Source organism: Phalacrocorax carbo, chromosome 7, assembly GCF_963921805.1.
Source record: "Phalacrocorax carbo chromosome 7, bPhaCar2.1, whole genome shotgun sequence".
In the NCBI taxonomy this organism is placed as follows: domain Eukaryota; kingdom Metazoa; phylum Chordata; class Aves; order Suliformes; family Phalacrocoracidae; genus Phalacrocorax; species Phalacrocorax carbo.
In genome coordinates, this window is record NC_087519.1 from 47,646,480 (window position 1) to 47,668,243 (window position 21,764).

The window sequence follows — 21,764 nt, forward strand, 5'->3', positions numbered from 1 at the left end:
TTACATACAGATTCATAGGGAAAATGAGTTTAATTAGGGGTAAGAATTGTTAATGTGGAGGGTAATGATATTAAAGTCAAGTAGAGGCTTTTGGTGTGCTCTAGCTGAACTATTACATGCCTCTCTAAAAGGAATACCCAGTATTCTGTTGTGGACACACAGTACTCCCGTTCTTTTTGCAAATGATACTTACTCTGAGAACTTGAATAACAGTTTCTCTGAAGTAATTGGTAGCTTACTAAAGTAAACTGTGACTGCTTCTTTGTATTTCTTGCTTCGGGAATAACAAGAGGGCAGTAAAACATAATTCCCTTCCCCCACAATTCTGCTTTCATAGAGTATGAATGCTTTACTTCCTCAATCACACTAAGTTTGTTATAAACATCTTCTCTAACATTTCTACCAAATAATGGAGAGACACCAACCTGTGTTCTTCTCTGGAGAGATGACTGCCTTTCACACCTCTGCTTTACCCTTCTGTCCCCCAAAGGAAATTAGAAATCTGTAGCAAACTTAGTGTGAGATTTTGTTTGTTTGCTTTGCCCTTAGAATACCAAATGCTAACATTTGTTTAATTTTTGAAAGTTCTTCAACTTCTTAAGACGGTTTTGTTGAGTTTTAAGTATAAGCTAAATAAGGAAACTTCTCTAACTTGAAGGTAGAGTAGGCTATCTTATTCAGCTTGTGTGGCAACTACACAGTAATACCAGCTACTGAGCAATGGTTAGTGGCCAGTTCTTACAACTTAACCCCTTTGAGCATCCTCCCATTAAATGAATGCAGAGAATGAGCTTGGAATAGCTCTTTACGTACAACCTCATGTATTTAAGTACTCTATATACAGTAAGTAATCTGATCAAAATTTTTGGTGGTTTACACCAAAAAAGCTTTGGTGTATGACAATGTCAGAAGGACGTGGGTGGTATTTTTTTGTCTTGCCACAGTAAAAAAAAACAAACAAACATTTTTCACAGTATGAAGATCACTTCTCAATATAGTAACACAGCAGAGCTTTTTATCACTTAAATCTTGATGCATTGCAGCTATGCGGTGTTCCTAGGGACAACATAATGACCTTAATTTGATTTTGTTTATTGACAGATTATGATTGCGTTTCTGAGAAAGCTGGTAAAATAGAAAAGGAAGTCAAACGATTATTTAACCTCATAATTGAGATCAATAATAATAAACTTAAAGTACAGCAAGACAAACTTGTTAAGATCAACAAAGAAATAGATGAATGTACTTCAACTATTACTAAAGCCCAAGTGGCAATCAAGACTGCAAACAGGTATTGTAGACATCAATGTGCTCAACAGCAAAGCTTTAGCCTGTAATTGTATATTGCTGCGATTCGTGTTTGATACAGTTGGACCTTTCCGTGGGGAATTTGTCAGGCTGGAGGAGATGGTTTTTACCTCTACCGCTAGAGGAAAACTGGAGGGAGATGGTCGTAACCTTTTTCTCTCTCCACTGATTTACCTCAAACTGAGACTGGTTCTTAATTAAGAACCATAATCTTTGTTAGTGTGCTCTACAGGCAAAGGATCAGAGACCTAGAAAGCTTAGTGAAGCCTGACCAAGGAGAGTCACGTCAGCCTCCAAAGAGCTGTATCTGTTGGCATCGGTGCCTGCAGGACGTTTGCTTGGTTTAAGTAGTCTCTGTAGTTAAAAATCCCTTGATCTTAAAAACGGAATTTTTCATTTAAATGTCTAATACTAAATGTCACTTGTGTCGAGGAGGTAAAGGGAAATAATTGTTGTTTCTAATAGGCAGTTTAAGAGTTATGTTTAATTCTTCTGCTAATATTTGCCTACCAGTAGAATGCAGTATTTCGGGATCGAGATTCAAAATAGCAGTTAATTGCCATGCAGTGGAGCAGTTCAAATCTGAAGGGACTGATTTTATTATAAGGCATGTCAGGAAATACAATGTGATATATTTTTTTATGTTAGCTTAACAATACATAATGAATACTCAGAACAAATGTCAAAACTGTCTCTGAAAGAACAAATGAAGTAACTTAATGAGGCCTGTCTGCTATATGTTTACGGAAGACAACTTTGTTTTACTTGGATATCTCAGGAGTGTGGGTTCTTGCATAAATAAGCACTTCCTATTTGTTTGTCAATACCTATTGAACAATCTTTGTAAAATAATCTAGAAACACAATCTTACTTATGTCATATTTGCACTCATGGGAGGTATACAAACATCTCTTCCAATCCAGAAACCTGAAAAAATCTGAAGAGTCTCTTCTTCGCACAGAGAAGGAAGTTCAAGAAAATGAGAAAGAAATTAAAGACTTGACAGAACAGCTGACTGCACTAGAAGACAAAGCTGCTGAGGTTATGAAAGACAGCAGGCAAGCTGAAGTGAGTGTCAGGTTCATTTAGCGTATTTTTTCATAGAGGATCCAGTCTGTGAAATAAACTTTAGATAATAGATGTTGTGCCAGAGTTGTCCTAATGGCTGATGTCTGTTAACCTTCATCCTTAGACGTTCCAAGCAGGCCTAGCAAGGGGGGTGTGCATTAGCTGTTTGTTTTTTTCTTTTTAAAAAAAAAAACAAACCAAACACCAAACCAAATTCCCCTCCCCCAGGCTTGCCATTTAAGCCTCAGACTTGACAGTGCTGGTCTAAAGTATCTTTCTTTTTTTCTCTTAAGTTACTTTACTACTTACCCTCCAAAAATTCACACGGGTATAAAGTGGTAAAGAATGTTCGTTTTTGTATCCCACGATATATTGTGTGCATTCATTTAATCGTTAATCAAGGTTGACCTTTTAAATACAGATGCTGGGAGGAAAAAAAAAGGCTAAAATAGCCCTGGTCTTCAGGTAGAACCAGGACGATGAGTTACATCCTGGTTATATCCTTCTGTTCTTATGCAAATGTTGCTGTATAGCTGCAGAGTGGCATTCCACAATGGTCAGGGAAGGGGAATGGTGCGGTTTTTTTATACTTACCTGGAAAATATATCTTGACCCAATTTTTGAAGCTAAGAAAAAACTTAAACCAAGTTTCCACAAATGAATTACTGGTTTTAAAACTTACTTAAAAATAGATATACACACACACACCAGTTATGTGGGACTTCAGTTTCCTGTCTAGATTGCTGTACTAGAGAGAGTGAAAGCAACCAGGATGGCTGAAATTCTTCCAGATAAAGCTGTTGCTTTGAGACTGTTTTTCTGTAAAACTGCCTTTTAGCTAAAAACATTGACTGTAGGACTCATTTAATCCAGATCTGGAATGAAAATATAAACTGCAGCATTGTCCTGGGTTCTCCTGGGATGTAGTTAATTTTCTTCCCAGTAGCTGGTACAGTGCTGTGTTTCAGATTTAGGATGAGAACAATGTTGATAACAGAGGGTGTTACAGTTGTTGCTGAGCAGTGCTTCCACTGTATCAAGGAGTTGTCAGCTTCTCGTGCCCTGCCAGCAAGAAGCCGGGAGGGGGCACAGGCACAGCTGGGACAGCTGACCGCAACTGGCCATGCGATATGACATCATGCTCAGCTTATAAATTTGGGGGAAACCTGGCTGGGGGGCTGCTGCTCGGGGACAGGCTGGGCATCAGTTGGTGGGTGGTGAGTAACTGCATTGTGTATCATTTGCTTAGTATATTATTTTTAAATTATTGTTATTATTTCAATTATTAACCTGTCCTTATCTCTACCCACAAGTTCTCTCACTCTTACTCTTCCGATTCTCTGCCCCATCCCACTGGGGGAGAGTGAGTGAGCAGCTGTGTGGGACTCAGTCACTGGCCCAGGTTAAACCACGCCAAGCATATTTTCAGTCATTCTAGAATTCAGGGACCTGGTTAATCTAAATACAAGGATATGTATTTGTTTACATATACATTGTTATATATTTGTATTTAGGATTGTGGAGAATAAGCTCCGTGAATAATATAGTGAAAACTATACCTTGAGAAAGCGGTAACATTTTTGTAGGCAGCTGATTAATGCATTCTTTTGGTCATTTCTGTTTAGGAAGCATTGCCAGCAGTTCAGGAGGAGCATCGGAGTTTGCTTGAGGAGATTAAAACCATTCAAGATGATGAACATGCACTTCAAAAGGAAGCTCTTAGTATTAAGCTGAAAATTGAACAAATTAATAATCATATTTCTGCACACCAGTCAAAGATTAAATACTGGCAAAAAGAGGTAGGGAAATTCTTTAGTTCCTAAAACTTGAACTATAAGATCTCAAAAGACTAATATGTTAACATGGAATCCTAGAATCATTAAGGTTGGAAAAGACCTCTAGCATCATCAACAACCACCATGGCTCCTAAACCATGTCCTGAAGTGCCACATCTACATGTTTTTTTGAGCACCCCCAGGGATGGTGACTCCACCACCTCTCTGGGCAGCCTGTTCTGATGCCTGACCACTCCTTCAGTAAAGAAATTTTTCCTAATATCCAATCAATCTCCCCTGATGCAGTTTGAGGCCATTTGAGGTCACAGTTAATCTGGGAGAAGAGACCAACACCCACCTCACCAAAAGCTCCTTTCAGGTAGTTGTAGAGAGCAATACAGTCTCCTCTCAGCCTCCTCTTCTCCAGGCTAAACCACCCCAGCTCCCTCAGCCACTCCTCATCACATGTGTTCTCTGGACCCTGCCCCAGCTCCATTGCCCTTCTCTGGACACGCTCCAGCACCTCAATCTCCTTGTCCTGAGGGGCCCAAACCTGAGCCCAGCATTCGAGGTGGGGCCTCCCCAAGGCCGAGCACAGGGGCACCGTCACTGCCCGGCTCCTGCTGGCCACACTATTCCTGACACAAGCCCAGGTGCTGTTGGCCTTCTTGGCCTCCTGGGCACACTGCTGGCTCATGCTCAGCCAGCTGTTGACCAGTACCCCAGGTCCTTCTCCACCAGGCAGCTCTCCAGCCACTCTTGCCCAGGGCTGTAGCGTTGCCTGGGGTTGTTGTGACCCAAACGCAGGACCCGGTAATTGGCCTTGTTAAACCTCACACAATTGGCCTCGGCCCATGGATCCAGCCTGTCCAGATCCCTCTGCAGAGCCTTCCCACCCTCAAGCAGATCAACACTTCTGCCCAATTTGATGTCATCTGCAAGACTGGCCCCAACACTGAGCCCTGGGGAATGCTGCTTGTGACCGGCTGCCAACTGGATTTAGCTCCGATCACCACAACTCTCTGGGCTCAGCCATCCAGTCAGGTTTTTACCCATCGAGGAGTACAGCCATCTAAGCCATGAGCCGCCAGCTCCTCTAGGAGGATACTGTGGGAGACAGTGTCCAAGTATCAATGTGCCAATGACAGTATCAAAGGCTTTACTAAAGTCCAGGTAGACAACATCCACAGCCTTTCCCTCATCTACCAGGTGGGTCACCTGGTCAGAGAATGAGATCAGGCTGGTCAGGCAGGGCCTGCCTTTCATGAACCCATGCTGGCTGGGCCTGATCTGATGGTTGTCCTGCACTTGCCTGGTGAGCTCATTCAAGGTGAACTGCTCCATAATCTTTGCTAGTACTGAGGTCAGGCTGACTGGCCTGTAGTTCCCTGGATCCTCCTTCTGGCCCTTCTTGTAGGTGGGCTAATCTCCAGTCATCTGGGACCTCCCCTGTCCCCCAGACTGCTTGATAAATGATGGAGAGTGTTTTGGCAAGCTCTTCCACCAGCTCCCTCAGCACTCTGGGGTGGATCCCATCCCACCCCACAAACTTGAGTGTCCAGGTGGCTCAACAGGTCATAAACTGCTTCCTCCTGGATTATTGGGGGTTTATTTTGCTCCCTGTCCCTGCCTTCCAGCTCAGGGGGCTGAATACCCTGGCGATAACGGTCGGAGACTGTTAAAGACTGAGGTAAAGAAGGCATTTAGTACCTCAGCCTTTTCCTCATTCTCGGTGGCAGTGTTCCCCTCTGCATCCAACAGAGGATGGAGATTCTTTTTAACTAATGTGCAGTTCAAAAGCAGATAATTTGGAAGAAAATTCATATTCCACTCACAGTTTATTGATGTTTATGCTATAAAAAACAACTCTAAAAATATGACCTTTCAGTTTTTTACTTTCTAGTTTACATACACGGTTAGGGATGAGTTAGGTATCCCATGTTTTAGCTGCTAGCTTTTTAAGTTGGGGTTTTTTTAGTTATGAAAGAATGGTAGGGTAAGTATAACTGACATAACATTATCTATGAGTAATTAAGAGTAATGAGGGAAAAATACATAGGCCTTAAACAGCAACCAAGAGACTCTTTGTGCCTGAGTATCCTCTGTACGTATTTAAAAATGTTTAAAAGGATAGGCACCCTCATAGTTGAGAGAAGCAGAGGAGTAAGACACTGATAACTAAAACACAAGCTATGTGTGACCGTATTCAGTGCTGTGTCTACAAAGCTGTTCTTTATAAAATGGTGAGACCTTTTCCTTGAAAGCATTTCACCTACAACTTGTAGTCCATTTGGTACATGAAAGTGCCTCTCCCTAGTTATAGATAACTGAGCCCATAGGAATTCTGCCGGACCAGGAAGAAACGCTGTTGAACCAGCTCATTGACTAAATTAGAGCCAGTGGGAACAAGGAGTTGCTAACCAGGTGCTACAACACCTAGCTTCTCGGAGTGGGAGCTGCATCTGAGCAGGGCTGCTGGCCAGCCTTCACGCAGGCAAACATGCAGATCTTATTTCTTGCCATCGTGTCCATTTTAACTGCTCTAGTTCCATTGAATGAGCTAGTTCTGAACGTTGTCTGACATTTGGTGTGTTAATTTCAAAAGTGTCTCCGATCAGCTTCTGGGAAGGGTGTTTAATTCTTCTGGAACCAATTCTGCACAGAATCCTGATTTTTTTGGCCCATAGGTTGGTTAGTTGAGTGCAGGGTCCACAAGAGGCAATGCTGGGGGTTGGCGTTGCTTTGGTTTCCCTGGTTTATGGAAACAGCACAAGTTAGGTGTGTGTCCAGGGAGGCATGTTCAGAGAAAAGGCCAGTTTGGTGCCTGGAGCCCATAAAGGTACATTATCTTTTCAATATGTTTCCTTTCTACTTCATATTTAAATCTGATAGAAGTAGGGATCTAGACTGGCAGGTGATCTGGCAGTGCAGGGTGCCCTTTATACCCATGTTAATTTGAGGGTAACAACCCAGCAAGTAAAGCTGCTGTCAGAAACTTCTCAATCTTGAACACACGAAGTACTAAGTGTAGAGTTATTGAAGTTCTATGGTATCAGTAGAGGTGATTTCCTTATTATCTGCTACTGCTCTATTACAGAGAAACCTCCTGTATAAGCACGATGTATATAATTTTACAGGATTTTTTATAATCTTATAGGACAAAAGTGTATTTATTGTCCTTTTCACATCTTATTTTTAAAGGGATTTATGTGAAGAATCTTAGAATGTTTTGAGATTGGAAGATTAAGTATATACTCATCCAGAAAATGTTTTAGAAACGTGTTCATGTGATAACTAACATGACCTTTAAAGACTTCTAGTAACTGGTTTTTAATTTTAGATATCGAAATTATCACTGCACCCCATAGACGACAAGCCACCTGAAGAACTTCCAGTACTAAGTGAAGAAGAGCTTGAGGCTATCAAGAATCCAGATGTTATCACTAATCAGATAGCTCTCCTGGAAGCCCAGTGTCACGAAATGAAACCCAACCTTTCTGCCATTGCAGAATATAAGAAGAAGGTGAGCTTAATTACTGTCACATAGTAGTAGGATTCATCTTTTTTATTTCACATTGCCTGTTACTGCAGTAGGATAGTACAGCCCTCATCCAAGGTGAGCACTGGGTATACAGCTTGCTTGTTTTCCAGTACTCGAATCTGCACAGAGGTCATGTCGTTGCTTCTGAAGTACACAGGTAACCTCCCACTTGTGCATTTTTCTTCAGGTGACTGCTCAAATAGATCCTGCGCTTGAAACTCAAGCAAAAATGTACTCGATCTAGGTGACAAAAGATCTCATCTCTAGGCATACCAGGGAAAGGTGGTCCCGTTCTTCTTCAGTTCCCTCCTGTAAGAAACTGAAATGAAACCCTGGAGTTTTCCCCTTCTCCGCAGGCTGCGCTGTTGCTAGCGTCCTGAGCACTCGTTAGCTCTTATTTAGCACAGTGAAAGTTGTATCTAGGAGCTTACCTACACCTTTAGATTTACTGCCATAGATGGCAGATGAAGACAACCTCCTCCTGTGACAGTTCGCTTATTTACAGTCAAACAGCCTTGACAATCTAGACAGACAGACAACAGTACTAGGATTTCTTCTCCTCACAATACTCGCTTCAGTAATATCAGACTATTCAGCAGATTATTTTTCTTTTAAACAAGAGTTTTCCAGTATAGAGCAATCAGCAGCACAGAGTTAGAGAGATGAGAGAAAAGAGGTAGTTTGGTTTTGTTCTTTTGTTTCAGGGATGTGAGCCATTCTGGGAAAAATTATTTTTCAAATGGTAGGAAGAATGGTTTGAAATCTAAATCAAGGAGTCAGTTTAACTGTACTTTTGGTTTTTTTCTACAGGAAGAGCAATACTTGAAATACGTGGCTGAATTGGATGACATTACCAATGAGAGAGACACCTTCAGACAAGCTTTTGAAGATCTTAGGAAACAAAGGCTGAACGAATTCATGGCAGGATTTAATGTAATAACAAATAAACTGAAGGAGAACTACCAGATGCTTACTTTGGGAGGGGATGCTGAATTAGAACTTGTGGACAGTCTGGATCCCTTCTCTGAGGGAATCATGTTTAGGTTTGTCAAAATACTTTGTATTATCACTCTAATTCTTAATTGTTGTATTCCTTTTTTCAACCTGCTTTTTAAGTAAATTTTTGTTGATCATCAGCTAACCAAGTCCCCCCTCTGAGCAAGTACAGGCAAGATACTGACAGAAGCCACTGCTTTTTGGCATTGGGTAATGAAAAGATTAATTTCTCCTGGAGACAAAAGTAAAAAAGAGGAGTTACAAAGCTTTGACTTTGCTGAAGTAATTTCTTGGGGTTTCTTAATTTCATTCTGCCTAGGGAATCGTGTCAGTCGCATCCGTAGCTGGAGACTGTTCTCTCATAAATGGTCCTAAGAGAATATTCATTACTGAAGAGTAGAATAGCACTTTTGAAAGAATAATTAAATAGCAGTTCTGAAGCATTAGAGTTCCTACAGAGCATAACGGAGTGTTGCAGTAGTTTGAGTTCAGGCAAACACCAGCTGACCACGTAGCTGTGCCTGCACCTAGGGAGTTACTCCTCGGTGAACGGAAATAATCCAGTTTGCTACATCTCAACTGGGGGGGGACTGCGAGTATCAGGCAGCTCATCCGTGGTTTTAGTCGAGCTTCTTTCTTTGTGTCTTCCAAGAATTCCCTCCTGCCTTGTGACTTGCTATTCACCACAACTTATTTATTTTCATCATGAACAGAAATAAGTTACAAATTCTTAATTTCTTGCAGTGTTCGGCCTCCGAAGAAGAGTTGGAAGAAGATATTTAACTTATCAGGAGGAGAGAAGACTCTTAGTTCACTGGCTCTAGTTTTTGCTCTTCATCATTACAAGCCAACGCCACTTTATTTTATGGATGAGATTGATGCAGCGCTTGACTTCAAAAATGTATCAATTGTAGCGTTTTACATCTATGTAAGTATTTAATGGTAACTACTATGGTATAATTTTTCTAAGATACTTTCTCCTCTGCCTGAAAAGACAAAGTGGTAACACAATTATGACCAGATTTAAAAATCTGGAATGATACTTTCTAATAATTAAGTGGAAACGGCATGAAGCAGATTTCCAGAAAGGCGTTTAGAATGTTGCTTTCTGCTTGTTTTTTTCTCCAAATCCCACTGTATAGTTTCAAAAGCACTGGAGTTTGCCAAAGGTGCTGCATTTCCGTGTGGCCTTGCTGCTACTGCTTTCTCTTTAAAATATAGGTACTTTCCCCAAAATAATCGGCTATAGTCAGCTGAGATACAGTAACTTGCTTAGCTTTTAGTCATAGAACCATGGAATGGTGTGGGTTGGAAGGTACCTTTAGAGCCCATCTAGCCCAACCCCCCAGCTGTGAGCAGGGACATCTTCAACTAGATCAGGCTGCTCAGAGCCCCGTCCAGCCTGGCCTTGGGTGTTTCCAGGGATGGGGCATCAACCACCAAGTACAAGATAAGAGGAAGCTCACGCTGAAGTAAATGGCAGTGCTTCCTGCTGACAGCCAAGCCGGCAGCACGTTGTGCACATACTGATTACGGACAACAGGAGCCCTGAGGTCTCCTCACCTGTGGATTTGCTGGGTGACAGAACTACTTCTAGTGAAGTATTCCTTAGTTCCCAAAATGTGCGTATAGAGATCACAAAAGAACAGAGCTTTTTGAAATACTGTGGGCTAATACAAACAACTTCTGTTTCAGGAGCAAACAAAAAATGCGCAATTTATCATCATCTCCCTGCGAAACAACATGTTTGAGATCGCAGACAGATTAATTGGAATTTATAAGACTCACAATACCACGAAGAGTGTGGCAACAAACCCCAAAGTTATTGCATCTAAAGGACTGGCTGAACTCATCGCTCTTGGGTGTAATACAGATCAAAAATAGAATGGAATACGCTTCCATTCCCACTGCTGCTGTGCACTTTTCTCTAATTTACTTTTGTATTTGAGATCTGTCCTTTTATTTTTGTGTTTATATAAGCTTTTTAATAAAACCAGCCTCAATAAATTGTCTTTTTTAATTAGTCTATATAGATCTTAATTATATGAACAGAGTTTTTAAAAAAACCTATTTCTCAAATTATATCTAGCTGCTTTTTAATATTCCATGGGTAGGCTTGATGTCAATGCTTGGGTCCTGCATATGATTTTAAGTGCCTGGGTTTTCCTGTATGTATTAACGTGAGCAAATTTCTTTTAAAAAGCATCCTGTAACATTTTATTATATGAATAATTTACATGTACATTATAAGGATGTCATATGTAATGCTGCGTGGTCTGGGAATCGGATGTTTGTAGCCATTTTGTAAGGAATCAGTTCAGAAAGCTGCTCTTCAGTGGTTTTCCTCTCCCCTCCCACAGGGCCAGCTCCTCCCTCTCTCAGGCCAGGGCTGTGCTGTTCACTCAGGGTTTATTAACACAGTAATTACCATCTGCTCGCTTCTACCCGCCCCTCACAAAGGGCTGAATTGTTCCCAGGGAAGAGGCAAGGTTATGCACGGCTGTACCCCGCGCCTGTTGCTCACCACCTGGCTGTTAGGTCACCATTTCCACCAGCATCTTGTTGGCACTCCGGTGTACAGGTTTTGCTTTGAATCCAGCCTTTTTTTTGTACTTCAAGAACTGAAATGGGGGGTTTTACTCCAAAAAACATCTGGCACGCTTGCACTAGTACTGATCCCTGAGCGAGAAGTGCCTCTGCTTGGCAGTGGTACGCTTCCTGGAGAAAAAAAAAAGCTCCTTGAGGGCTGTGCTGCTGTTTGGTAAGGCAGAAGCCAGCAGTAGGAAAGCTGACTTAAGACCAACCCTAGGCTGCCTGCTCGGTCTGCTGTGTGCTTAGTCCCCGATTATGTTTCCATCTCGTGCTGTTTTCATACCAAGCATGCTTTACGAAACCTGAGGTAGTTCATCCTGCTTTTGTTGCCTTAGGTCTGAATCCACTTAAATACTGCATGAGGGACCCAGGGAAAGCCTCCCCCCATCCTGAAAGGCACGATCATCATCACAGAGCTGATCTGGAAAACCAAAGGGGGAGTTATAATTTGGGCATAATCAGGAGGGATTATAATATATAATTTGCTATAAAGAGACTAGCTTTCAATGTAATGGTAAACATTAAGATTATACCAAATTATTGACAAGTAAAAATTAACGTACATGCAATAAGGTGATATGTACGTGCACCACCTAAATTATGGCTTGTCAGGAAGAGCTCTCAGTGTTACATTTGGGCAGTTTTCAGAAACCACAGCTCAGCAAGTCACACGCACAATGCTCCATGAGAAAAACCAGACTGCAAAGCACGTCTCTGCCCCAGCCCCACTCCAGCTGCGAGTGCTGCACAGAGTTTTGCTTTTCCCAGCTCAAGATGAAGCTAGAAAGTCTTGCGGTGTGGCTTTGGGATAAACGTATGGGTGAGATCAGCCACAAACAAGGTACAGTACAAGACAGCAGCCCTTCAAAAGAGCAGCAGAGGAATAATAATGACCCAGGCCGAGGAGCAGAAAGGAAAGCTGCAGGATGGGGAACTTCTGAGCACCCACAAATGAGCTGGGGAAGGTGAGGCGGGGGACAAAGCATTATCTGCATCTGCAAGAGACACGCCTGAAAGAGCTATGGTCGGATCAGGATGTTCTGGTCAGGCTCTCGGAGGCCACCTCGTTATCTCAGCACCCCGCGCTGTTCTCAGGGGGCTGCTCGGGTGCCTGCCAGTAAAAGTTGTTGGGAATTGAAGGCATACCCTGCAAACTGAAGTCTCCCCCCACTGGGTCCCAACATGATCTTTTTCAACCAGACTTCCCCTCTAAAACAATTTTTTTGGTAAAAACTCTAAATTAAATGCATGCAATAAGAAATACTCTTCTAGCATGAGGTTTCAAAAGAGGATAGTTCAAAAGATGAGAACGAACCCACCATAGGTTTGAGAGCAGAACACTCTCACACCTCAATTAAAATGCAGTAAAAATTGTGTCATGAACAAAAAGTTTCCATCTCTTACATGAAACTCATCACACAGCACAGGTGATGGAAAAAAGCAGCACTGAAGCAGCTTCTTTCAGCTGTGTGACCCCACAGAGCGCTGAGCAAGAGGAAAAGGAGAAGCTGCTTGCAGCACTGCCCAGAAAATGCCTACGCTGTGCTCCAGCGGTCACCTCACCGGCTCTGTGAAACGCTGGTATTCACCAACCTGCACTCAGAAAAGTCAGTAAAAGAGGCCTGGGGTGCGCCATGGAGAGGGCTGAAACCCGCATCAACCCACCTCCGGACATGCCATTTCAGAGACTCTCCCTAAGGTTCATGCTGCAAAAAGAACAGGGCACCTGGAAGAAGATGAAGCAGCTCGGGAGAGCGCTGCTGAGCGCCTGCGGTCCTGCCTGAGCGAGACTTGCTGCTTCCTCTCTCTCAGCAGTTCAGACGCCTGTGTCAGCGCTGCTTCAGAGCACAGGGAAGGTTTGGTGCAGTAAGGAAACCGAGGTGTTAGCCGATCCTACTGTAAGACTATATTTTATTTGTATACAGATTTATTAAAATAGATAGCACATCAGAGAAGTACAATTACTAAATATTTCGGTGGTAAAGGCGTTTTATAAATTTCTGTAGTCTTGAAAAATAAAATTGCATTATAAACTCTCTGTAAGTTTTTAAAAGTCAAGCAAATAAAAAGAATGTAAGTCAAAACAGAAGCCTCCCATGGTAGTGGACAGACAGTTAGCTCTAGGTTTTTGAGAGCCTTCCATGATAAGTGACAGCCTTCTAGCAGGGCTGAAGACAAAAACAAATCCCCAGTTTTATTGGGAAATTAAACACGACAGCATTTATCCAGTCCCAGGATACACCTGAACACCATTTCACAACCTGACCAGCGGTATTCATGCAATTCGCCTTTGTAATGCCAAAAGAGTACAGAACACATACGTACAAATTCTAAGACACAGGCAAAGTCCCGCGCCCCTGCCACGCCGCTGGCTCCTGCCTTGGTCCAGCCTGGACAACCAGACTCCCAGAGCTGCAGAGGAGGGAGCTAGACACAGTGTTTTATCAATACAGCAATATTAGCATATCAATATCCTTATGAGGATCTTTCTGTAGGCTTAAGGAATGTATCAGCATCCCATCCGAGGGCCACCTTGCCCTCAGCTCTCACTGAAGTCTGGCAGCAGATGGGATTTTACAGGACCCCGCTGGGGTCTTCTGATAGCAACAGGCAAGGTTTGGTTTGCACAAGGGTTTATCATACCAAGTAGGTAAAGCCTAGCCTCTGGATTCAATCGCTCTTGAAACAACTTTTACTATTTAAAAACATACAACAGCCAAGGAATGTTCCTATGCTAGAATATGCTATTATTTTTATCAAGTCAAATACAGACATGGCAAATACTCATTTTTGGTTTTTTTAGTGAATTGCAAGCTCACCTGTGTTCTACTGTTGGAACTGCAATGCTCCAAGGCTGCCCCAGGACCTCCTGTCATCAGCCTGTTAATAACTGAAGGCCAAAACCAGCTGGGGGTTTCGCTCCTGAGCATAGTTTAGACTGGAGCATCTCATCAGAAGTAGTGAAGAGTGTTAGCGATCACTTGATTGCAGAATAAAATGCTATCGTGCTTCCTCTACATCCAGGTAAAGATCTGTTATTTGTGCTGAAAAGTTTAATATAAATTTACCCTCATTGTCAAGTTGTTTTAAGAGCTCCTGACAACATCTGAAATCCTTATATCCCTGACTTCAGTGGGAGATTTTTTAGTTACTGCAGTATGTACCTATTTTCATCACATATTACATGATCTAGCAAAAAGTCAGGGCTCATTTTAGTAAGCAGTGAGAGCTCCCTGCCAGACTAAACAAACACCTGACTATGCACAGCTGGCACTAAAAAACAGTACGCAGTATTTCTCCAGAAGTCCTACAGATACTGCTCTGTAAAGTGGAGGGAACCCTTTGAAAGACACAAAGATTTTTAAAAGAAAAAAAAGATTAAATCATGTCATCCACTAGTAACCAGGAACAAACAAAGCAAAACCCAGGGCCATGAATACACGTTTTGAAGACCACAGGTCTGTCGGTTCAAATACACTCGGAGAGAGCTCAGTAGAACACAAAATAGGAGGTTTTGTACACCAGAACTAGCAGCCAAGTGACTCGTCCAGGGCTAGCCAGCTTGCTGTCTGAGGTGGGTTTTTTTAACCTTTAATGTTGTAGCGCTTTTATTTTAAAAACTATTTAAAATATTACCCCCCCCCCCCCAAAAAAAAAAGACAGTAGATGTTTGAGGAGTTTTTACAACCAGGACTCCAGATTACAATCTGTAAACTGATTATAGCTTTCTTAGGCAGACATCATTTCTGACTAGCTTCCAGTTTAAACAAACACCTACCAACCAACCATATTGTGTGAGCAGAAGAGGAAGCCTTTTTTTGTTGCAAATCTTCTCAATTAACTAAGAGTTACCTAAGAGGAAATCTATACAGTACAGAAAAAAAAGGATATGGAAACAAAGAAGTGTAGAGCTTTAACAATCTCATTTTTAAGTAGAAATTAAAAAAAAAAATCCTGTGGATTCCTTCACTAACTTTTGATCTAATCATTGAAAATAGTCAAAGATAAACAATTCTCCCCAAAACCCCATCACTAAATTAAATGTATGGCACAGCATATTCACTATATTGTGGAAATGGGTGCAGAAATCTTGATACATAAGCAGCAAGAATTCTGAGACATAAGCAGGAGTAGCTTTGATTACAACTGACGATACCGGTTTGTGAAATGAAAACACAATTACCACTATCAGTATAAAAAGAAGCAGGACTGCTAAAGGATTTACAGCTTGGAGTTCTTCAGATTCCCTTCCTTCCTTCCCACTGCCTTCGCTGCCTAACTTCCTTTTTGGAATCAGTTTTATTTTTGGAGTCAGGATCTTGTTGATCTGACCGATTTCAGTTTTAGACCACACATCTTTCAAGAGGTGCCCAATCCTTGGATAAATCTCCACAGGTTTAACATCCGGCAGTTCCTTCTGTTTCAAGGCTTTTATACGTCGATGTATATCATCCACCTTCTCAAGAAAAATAAGCGGGGACTCTTCTTTTTGAATAGATGTATTCAGTGACATTAATTCCAGCTGTTCTTCCCTTATTTTTTTCAACTTTTCAATGAGGGGCTGATATTCTTCCAAAATGTGGGCGTTAACTTCATCCAGTGCGGTCAGCAGAGCTTGTTTTTTGTGCTCCAAGGTATCGCTTAGTTTCTTAAAATACTGTACTACTACTTTTTTATCGTCCTGAACAATGCTTTCACACCGGGACATCTGTTCGTTCAGCTTTTCAATAAGCAAGCATACATCAGACCAGTGTTTATCAGTTAGTTGCTCGAGAAGTTTCTCAGAAGTCTCCTTTTCTTTTATGTAGGCGCTCTGAAGGTCGCCTATGGGATGACCGTTGTGTTTTCCTATTGTAAGGCAATGGCCACACACCAATTTTCTGTCCAAGAGACAGTAAACATTCAGCGGTTGCCTGTAGTGTTCGCTGCAGGTTGCAACATCAGTGTGATCTTCCCGTTGGTATTTTTCGATAATAGCTTTCAATGCAAAGTTGACAGGCAACAACTCGGTACCAGCGGCAGGAATTTCAACAATACTCCTACAGTTAGGACACTTCAGAGGAACTCTCAGGGGTCTCCAAATGGAAAAGTTGTTCGACAGCTGAATAACGCCTTCCAGACAACTCCTACAGAACGTATGGGAACAGGGCAGAACGCGTGGATCTTCAAATATGCTGTAGCAAATGGAACACGTTAATTCTTCCTCAAAGTGATGCATGTCCTACAAAAGAAAACCAAGAAAGAAAAACATGGTTTAACCTCTTTTTACAGTCAACTCATTTAAAATCCTTTTATTAACTGAAGCGCCGCAGCATGACATTTAACAACCAGTAACATGGGCAATTTATTGCTGAGGGGGAAAAAAATTTAAAAACACAGAATGAAAGTGAGCAATGGTTCAAAGATTTCAGCAAATTATGATCTGCATTTACGATCTAAGTGACTAGATAGCATTCACCCGTATCCAACTTCTACCTTAAAAAGCTAGGAAAAGCAGCAATCTGCTACTAGGTATTTTTTACAAAGGGAAACAGTAGGAGAGAGCAAGAAAAGTTAGAACTGAAGTTTCTAAATAACTTAAGAATCATGAAAATTTTCTCCCACTATGAGTAACATTTTCAACAGAAGAACAGAACAATAAGTACAGAACCTTTTTTTTCTCCCCTAACATTTTTCAAACGTTACTTTTGTAATATAAATAGTCATAAGAGTACTAAGCAGTCAAATTTACTAAAAGCTATCTCTAGGTTCTGGCAGAAATGAGAGTCTAACTCAATGGCCCTTAAATACAATACCACTAACAGTAATCAGACTCGTGGTGTCATTCCTGGGTTACTTTAAGCTCAAAACTAAAAGACTAACTTTCGGTTTCCATCCTTTGTAACGTTGCCGTGTTCTTCTTTGCCAGCTTAGTGAAATCACACTGTAAAGTCACAAATAACAGTAAGTCTAATGCCAGTTTTAATAATAAATCATAATTCTGTTTGTCATTCTGTTAAAAAAAAAATTGGAGTAATTAGTACAAACTTTCCTTTTCTATGTGTCACATTTTCCTGCCCCTTCATCAGCTCCAGTCAACTCTGTAGACTTTGCTACACTGCAAAAAGAAATTGTCCAAGCACTTAGTATCAAAGACTCTCGATTTAGGGTCTAAATGTGAAAAAAATTAACATGCAGCTGGGCTAACACAGCTGCACAAAGTGCTGCTGAACCTTTGTGGGATTCAGTCAGGAAGATAACTAGCTATGAGATGTTTTTAAGGAGGCTATTTTATTCAGATGTGCCTTCCTAATTTTTTAATGCATTCAGGTATTTTTGCATCAATCTATCACTATTTCTCATTGACACCGAGATTAACAAAGTTGCATTTATTTTAAGTGAATCTACTTGAAAGGAATTGCATTGTTAAATATAAGCGCCTTTGAAAACAAAACTTTAAATTGCATTTGGAATCTTGAAAGACAATAAGGAGTAAGTTTGGCACTAATAAACAATTTACAATAAATAAATGAAGCAGCATTGTTCCTGCAAAAGGCACAGAGGTAACCTGATGGAAGTCAGAAGCTAAATACTTAGACCCTGGTTCTTTGAGAGTTAAACAGGGAAATCTATCTGGTTGTACAGAAATAAGCGTGGCTCATCTCACTTCATTGAGATAGGCTGATACAACCAAAAGTGAAACTGTTCAACAAAGTCTGATCAGATTTCTTTTGCCCTGTAAAACCAGGCTGAATAATAATTAGGAAAAAAAAAGTGTTATAGCATTTATAACTAACTACTGTCTTCCCCTAGTTAAAGGAAATTAATATCAAGTACTACAGACGTTTAGCAAAAGACATTCACAACTCTCTGACACTGTACTGCACTGCTCTCACTAAAAACCATCAGGTATTTCTCTTTTTACGGGGAGCCACAGACCTTCATTTTTCAGCTTTTCCAATCAGCCCCTGTGGCAACACGAAGCTCTTCAGGTCTATATGTTAATAGTTTCACATTTGTAAGTGATGTTCCAGGCACTGAAACTAAAGAAATGTGTCAATAATGAAAGGAAGCTGAACAACAAATCTACTCCACTGTCTAGATAAATTATTTTGAGAATTAATTCCCATAGGAAATGCATTTAAAGGTGGGTTTTAAAAAATATATATCTATATATTTATGTATACAGGTATTATGAATCTTGGGAACATCAATTCCACTTAAACCAAAGAAAAAAAATCAGTTAAGTTTTTGCTTGTGGTTAGAAAGGAAAGAATCTTTAGTAGGTACCCTCATTATTTTCACTTACATGTACAGAATAAATACAGTTTAAAAAACACCTCTATGTTTAAAATCACTATTTTTCCCTAAATCTATGGCTCTTCAAAGGAACTGTTAGAGGAGGGAATTTTTCTTTATAAAGAACACACATCTAGCTTATCTGAGCAAAGGGCAAGATAAAATCAATCTTCAAAAAACTGTTTTAACTGAAAAGTAGTTGCTCGCTAACATAAAAACGCAGGAGCAGCTTTACAAAAATTTTCTCGCTCTGTCATGAACCACTCCAAACTCTGCCGGAGCAACAGCCCCCCACCCCCGGCAGTGCCTCCCCCTAGCAAACCCAGGCACCTTACCACAAGCCTGAGCAGGTTAAAGTGCGATAAGCCAGCCTGCAGGCCTGCGCTCACTTCAGGGCCGTTTCATAACCCTCGCAGCCGAGGGACTGAAATTCCCATTTCCACAGAAACTTACCGCTCTGTTTCCCAGGCAACTGAGAAATATAACAAGTGACAGCAGCTGCCTGCTAGCGAGCAGCTCTGGTGAGCCAGGCCGGCAGTGGTAGGGCAGGAGCTTTTGCTCTCAGCTGCTCCGGGCACAGGCCAAGGCTGCGTGAGGCTGTGTGGGGCACCCCACGGGGCACCAGCACCCCGCCGCCACAGCAGCCTCCTCCCAGTCACCTCCAGGAAACACAGCGCTTCATTTCTTAGTTATGACTCATCAATTTCAAAACAGTATTGAGAATGCAAATGTTGATCTTTGCTATAGGCACCCCGCATTTTGTTAATTTGTTCCAGACAACTACTGCAGAGTTGTACCAGGGGAGCAGAAGGTAGAAATCCCAAAATTCAGTTTCATCCTGCATTGACAACAGCATGGAGGAAAGAGTCTGTATGTGAACAGCAATCAGCCAGCAGACTGGGAACGCCACCGAAAAAAGAGATGACCCAACATCACAGAGTTAAGCAAAGAGAAAGAAAAAAAGTTTTAGAGGAAAAAAAAAAAGTAGCAGGAAGCTGGTAAATGCTGCCCTGCACAGAGCAGATACTTTCCCTTAAACATTCCAAACAACTGTGGTAGCAAATATGCGCACGTGTGTGTATACACCCACATATTTACCAAAAGAGTCACTCAGTATAAGCAAATTACAAACTAGAAGCTATTTTAAAAATTCAGAAGGGTAATTGTGCCAGTAATACTGTGAGTTTCAGAAATCTTCTAGCAACAGAAGGCCTGCTAAGTGGCTCTGATTTTACCCTCTTCTAATTAGTGATACTGTAGACAAGGTGAAAACGTGTAACGCAGCGCACCTGCATTACAGTTTATCTGCCAAAGCTTTCAGTTAAGGAGATCAAAGTAATGTAGCATATTCCTTGATAACACTGTGTTCCTCACCTAGCGATCAGGCCGCTGCTCATCCAGCTAATGATGCAAGACTTTGTTTAGAATAATTATATCTGGAATACAGTGTACATCAGCACTTAAGACAAATAACTGCTTTATAGCAAAAGCCAGCTATAACGAGCCAATACACCCCATTCTGCTCTGGAGGGTTTTAAAAGGTGAATTTGGCATTGGGCAGCAGTTGTGACAGCCCAAACAAAATGTTACGAGGGGCACGTAAGGCAGACCCTCCCTAGCAGCCAGAAGCTGCCAGGCTCCTTGCTCCTTCACACCACTGTCAGGACAGAAAGCGATGTCTGCTTTTTCCAGAAGGACACTGTAACACTCAACTTGACTTTCAACATTGTACTGCACTTAAACTAAATCCATGCCAGAATCCATGCTGTCGCCCCATCCCATAGCAGTCTGTGAAATCCTCCTTTAGCGCCAGCAAAAAAACTTAAGTTTATGTTGTGCAAAAATAAGAGATTAAGTGACATTATGGGCAGTATTTTCCATTTATAAGTCACCCTCACAGTAAAGGGTAATACAGCTTTTAAAAAAAAAAAACAAACAGAAGGCCAAAGCACACCTCTGGTATTTGTTGCTGCATCAAAAGGAATGGAGTCTGCTACACAGCTGCCGGGTTTGCTGGTTGCAACAACAGGCTGGGCACCAGAAGTCAGAAAGATTAAACCTTTCTGTTCCAGCCATGCTGCTCTACCCCACACCACAAATACCCCAGACCCAAGTCACAGCAATTACCAACTGGGGATGTTCTGCCCCTAGTCCTTGTTCCTACCACAGCTACTACACCATCTGAGATTTTTACCTATTTTTTATGACCTGAAAGGAGATGAACACAGCTGAGAAACCTGTCTAGTTTCCCTGTCCAGCCGACCTGACAGCTCCCTCCTGCACAGCCCTCCAACGGCTCCCTGTGTAAGCGTGTTGTAGTAGCAGACAAGTTCCCACGTTCGAAACAGCAGCTACGCGCTGCTCTGTCCTTTCCATACTCGCATTCTGTTGCCAAGACTCGCTTTCCATCCCTTATCTCTTAAACTCTGTCAGAGCTTCTGGTCTTGAGCGATCACTTGTCATTTGACTCTTGGTATTGGGCGGTGGAGCTAACAGAAGGAAGGCAACGGCCTTACCTGTCACCTGCAGACCCCCTGCCAGCCCCCACAGCCCATGCGGCAACTAGTAAACGATGGGAACTGTGCCCGTATTAATAACTAGAAAAAGGGATGGAGACTAACACCAAAGCCTCGCTGAGAGTACGGAAGCACGCCTAAAGGCTACGAAAGCAGCGGCCCAGCAGGTGAGACCCGCGCACCGCCCGGGACGGGGCTGGCTCCTCACAGCAGCGCGGCAGGCTGCCGGCACGCCGGGCGCGGCTCACCGGCAGACGGCGGGGGAAGCCGCCAGTCCGGACGCCGCTCCGCTTCCAGGGCGGTTTTACCTCAGAGGGCCGCGCACGGGAGAGGCCGTCACCTACCTGGGCGCTCGGTCCCGCCGCCGCCTCGGGGCCACGCTGCGCAGGGGCAGGGGCGGAGAACCGCCACCCTGCCCTCAGCCGGGGACGGGACAGGGACAGGGACCGGCACGGCCAGGCCGCCGCCGCCGCCTTCAAACCGCCGCGCCCGCCCGCTCCCTCCCGGGCCACGGCGCCGCCGAGCCGCGCACGCGCAGGGGGCCAACGGTCGCGCCGTTCGAAAGTAAACGGGCGGCGGGGCGGGGCGACGCCTTCAAACCGGGCGGGCAACCGTTAACGGCCGCCCCGGGGGGCGCCTCATCCGCCGGTGAGGGAGAGCGAACGGGGCGATAGCGGCGGGAGGGCAGGC

General features: G+C 42.7%; 2 protein-coding genes across 4 annotated transcripts in view; one reads left to right on the top strand and one right to left on the bottom strand.

The window, feature by feature from the left end:
• SMC4 (structural maintenance of chromosomes 4) overlaps positions 1 to 10,711 on the top strand; it is a 41,427-nt gene extending 30,716 nt beyond the window's left edge. Inside the window, exons 18-24 of the mRNA XM_064457906.1 lie at positions 1,102 to 1,291; positions 2,232 to 2,376; positions 4,002 to 4,175; positions 7,492 to 7,674; positions 8,503 to 8,735; positions 9,433 to 9,616; positions 10,384 to 10,711. Coding sequence (XP_064313976.1) covers positions 1,102 to 1,291; positions 2,232 to 2,376; positions 4,002 to 4,175; positions 7,492 to 7,674; positions 8,503 to 8,735; positions 9,433 to 9,616; positions 10,384 to 10,572 — 1,298 coding nt within the window. The 3' untranslated portion in view covers positions 10,573 to 10,711. The remainder of the gene's footprint in view (positions 1 to 1,101; positions 1,292 to 2,231; positions 2,377 to 4,001; positions 4,176 to 7,491; positions 7,675 to 8,502; positions 8,736 to 9,432; positions 9,617 to 10,383) is intronic.
• Positions 10,712 to 13,174: 2,463 nt separating this feature from the next.
• TRIM59 (tripartite motif containing 59) lies at positions 13,175 to 21,593 on the bottom strand. 3 transcript variants are annotated; one of them, XM_064457910.1, is made up of 2 exons: positions 21,419 to 21,593; positions 13,175 to 16,501 (listed from the first exon to the last, which is right to left on the bottom strand). In XM_064457910.1, exon 2 carries the CDS (start codon positions 16,496 to 16,498, stop codon positions 15,266 to 15,268), a length of 1,233 nt encoding a protein of 410 aa, XP_064313980.1. In that variant the 5' UTR covers positions 16,499 to 16,501; positions 21,419 to 21,593; the 3' UTR covers positions 13,175 to 15,265. The 3 variants fall into 3 exon arrangements, with proteins under 3 accessions (XP_064313980.1, XP_064313981.1, XP_064313979.1); XM_064457911.1 differs by lacking the exon at positions 21,419 to 21,593 and adding an exon at positions 19,012 to 19,032; XM_064457909.1 differs by lacking the exon at positions 21,419 to 21,593 and adding an exon at positions 18,199 to 18,300.
• Positions 21,594 to 21,764: the final 171 nt, after the last annotated feature.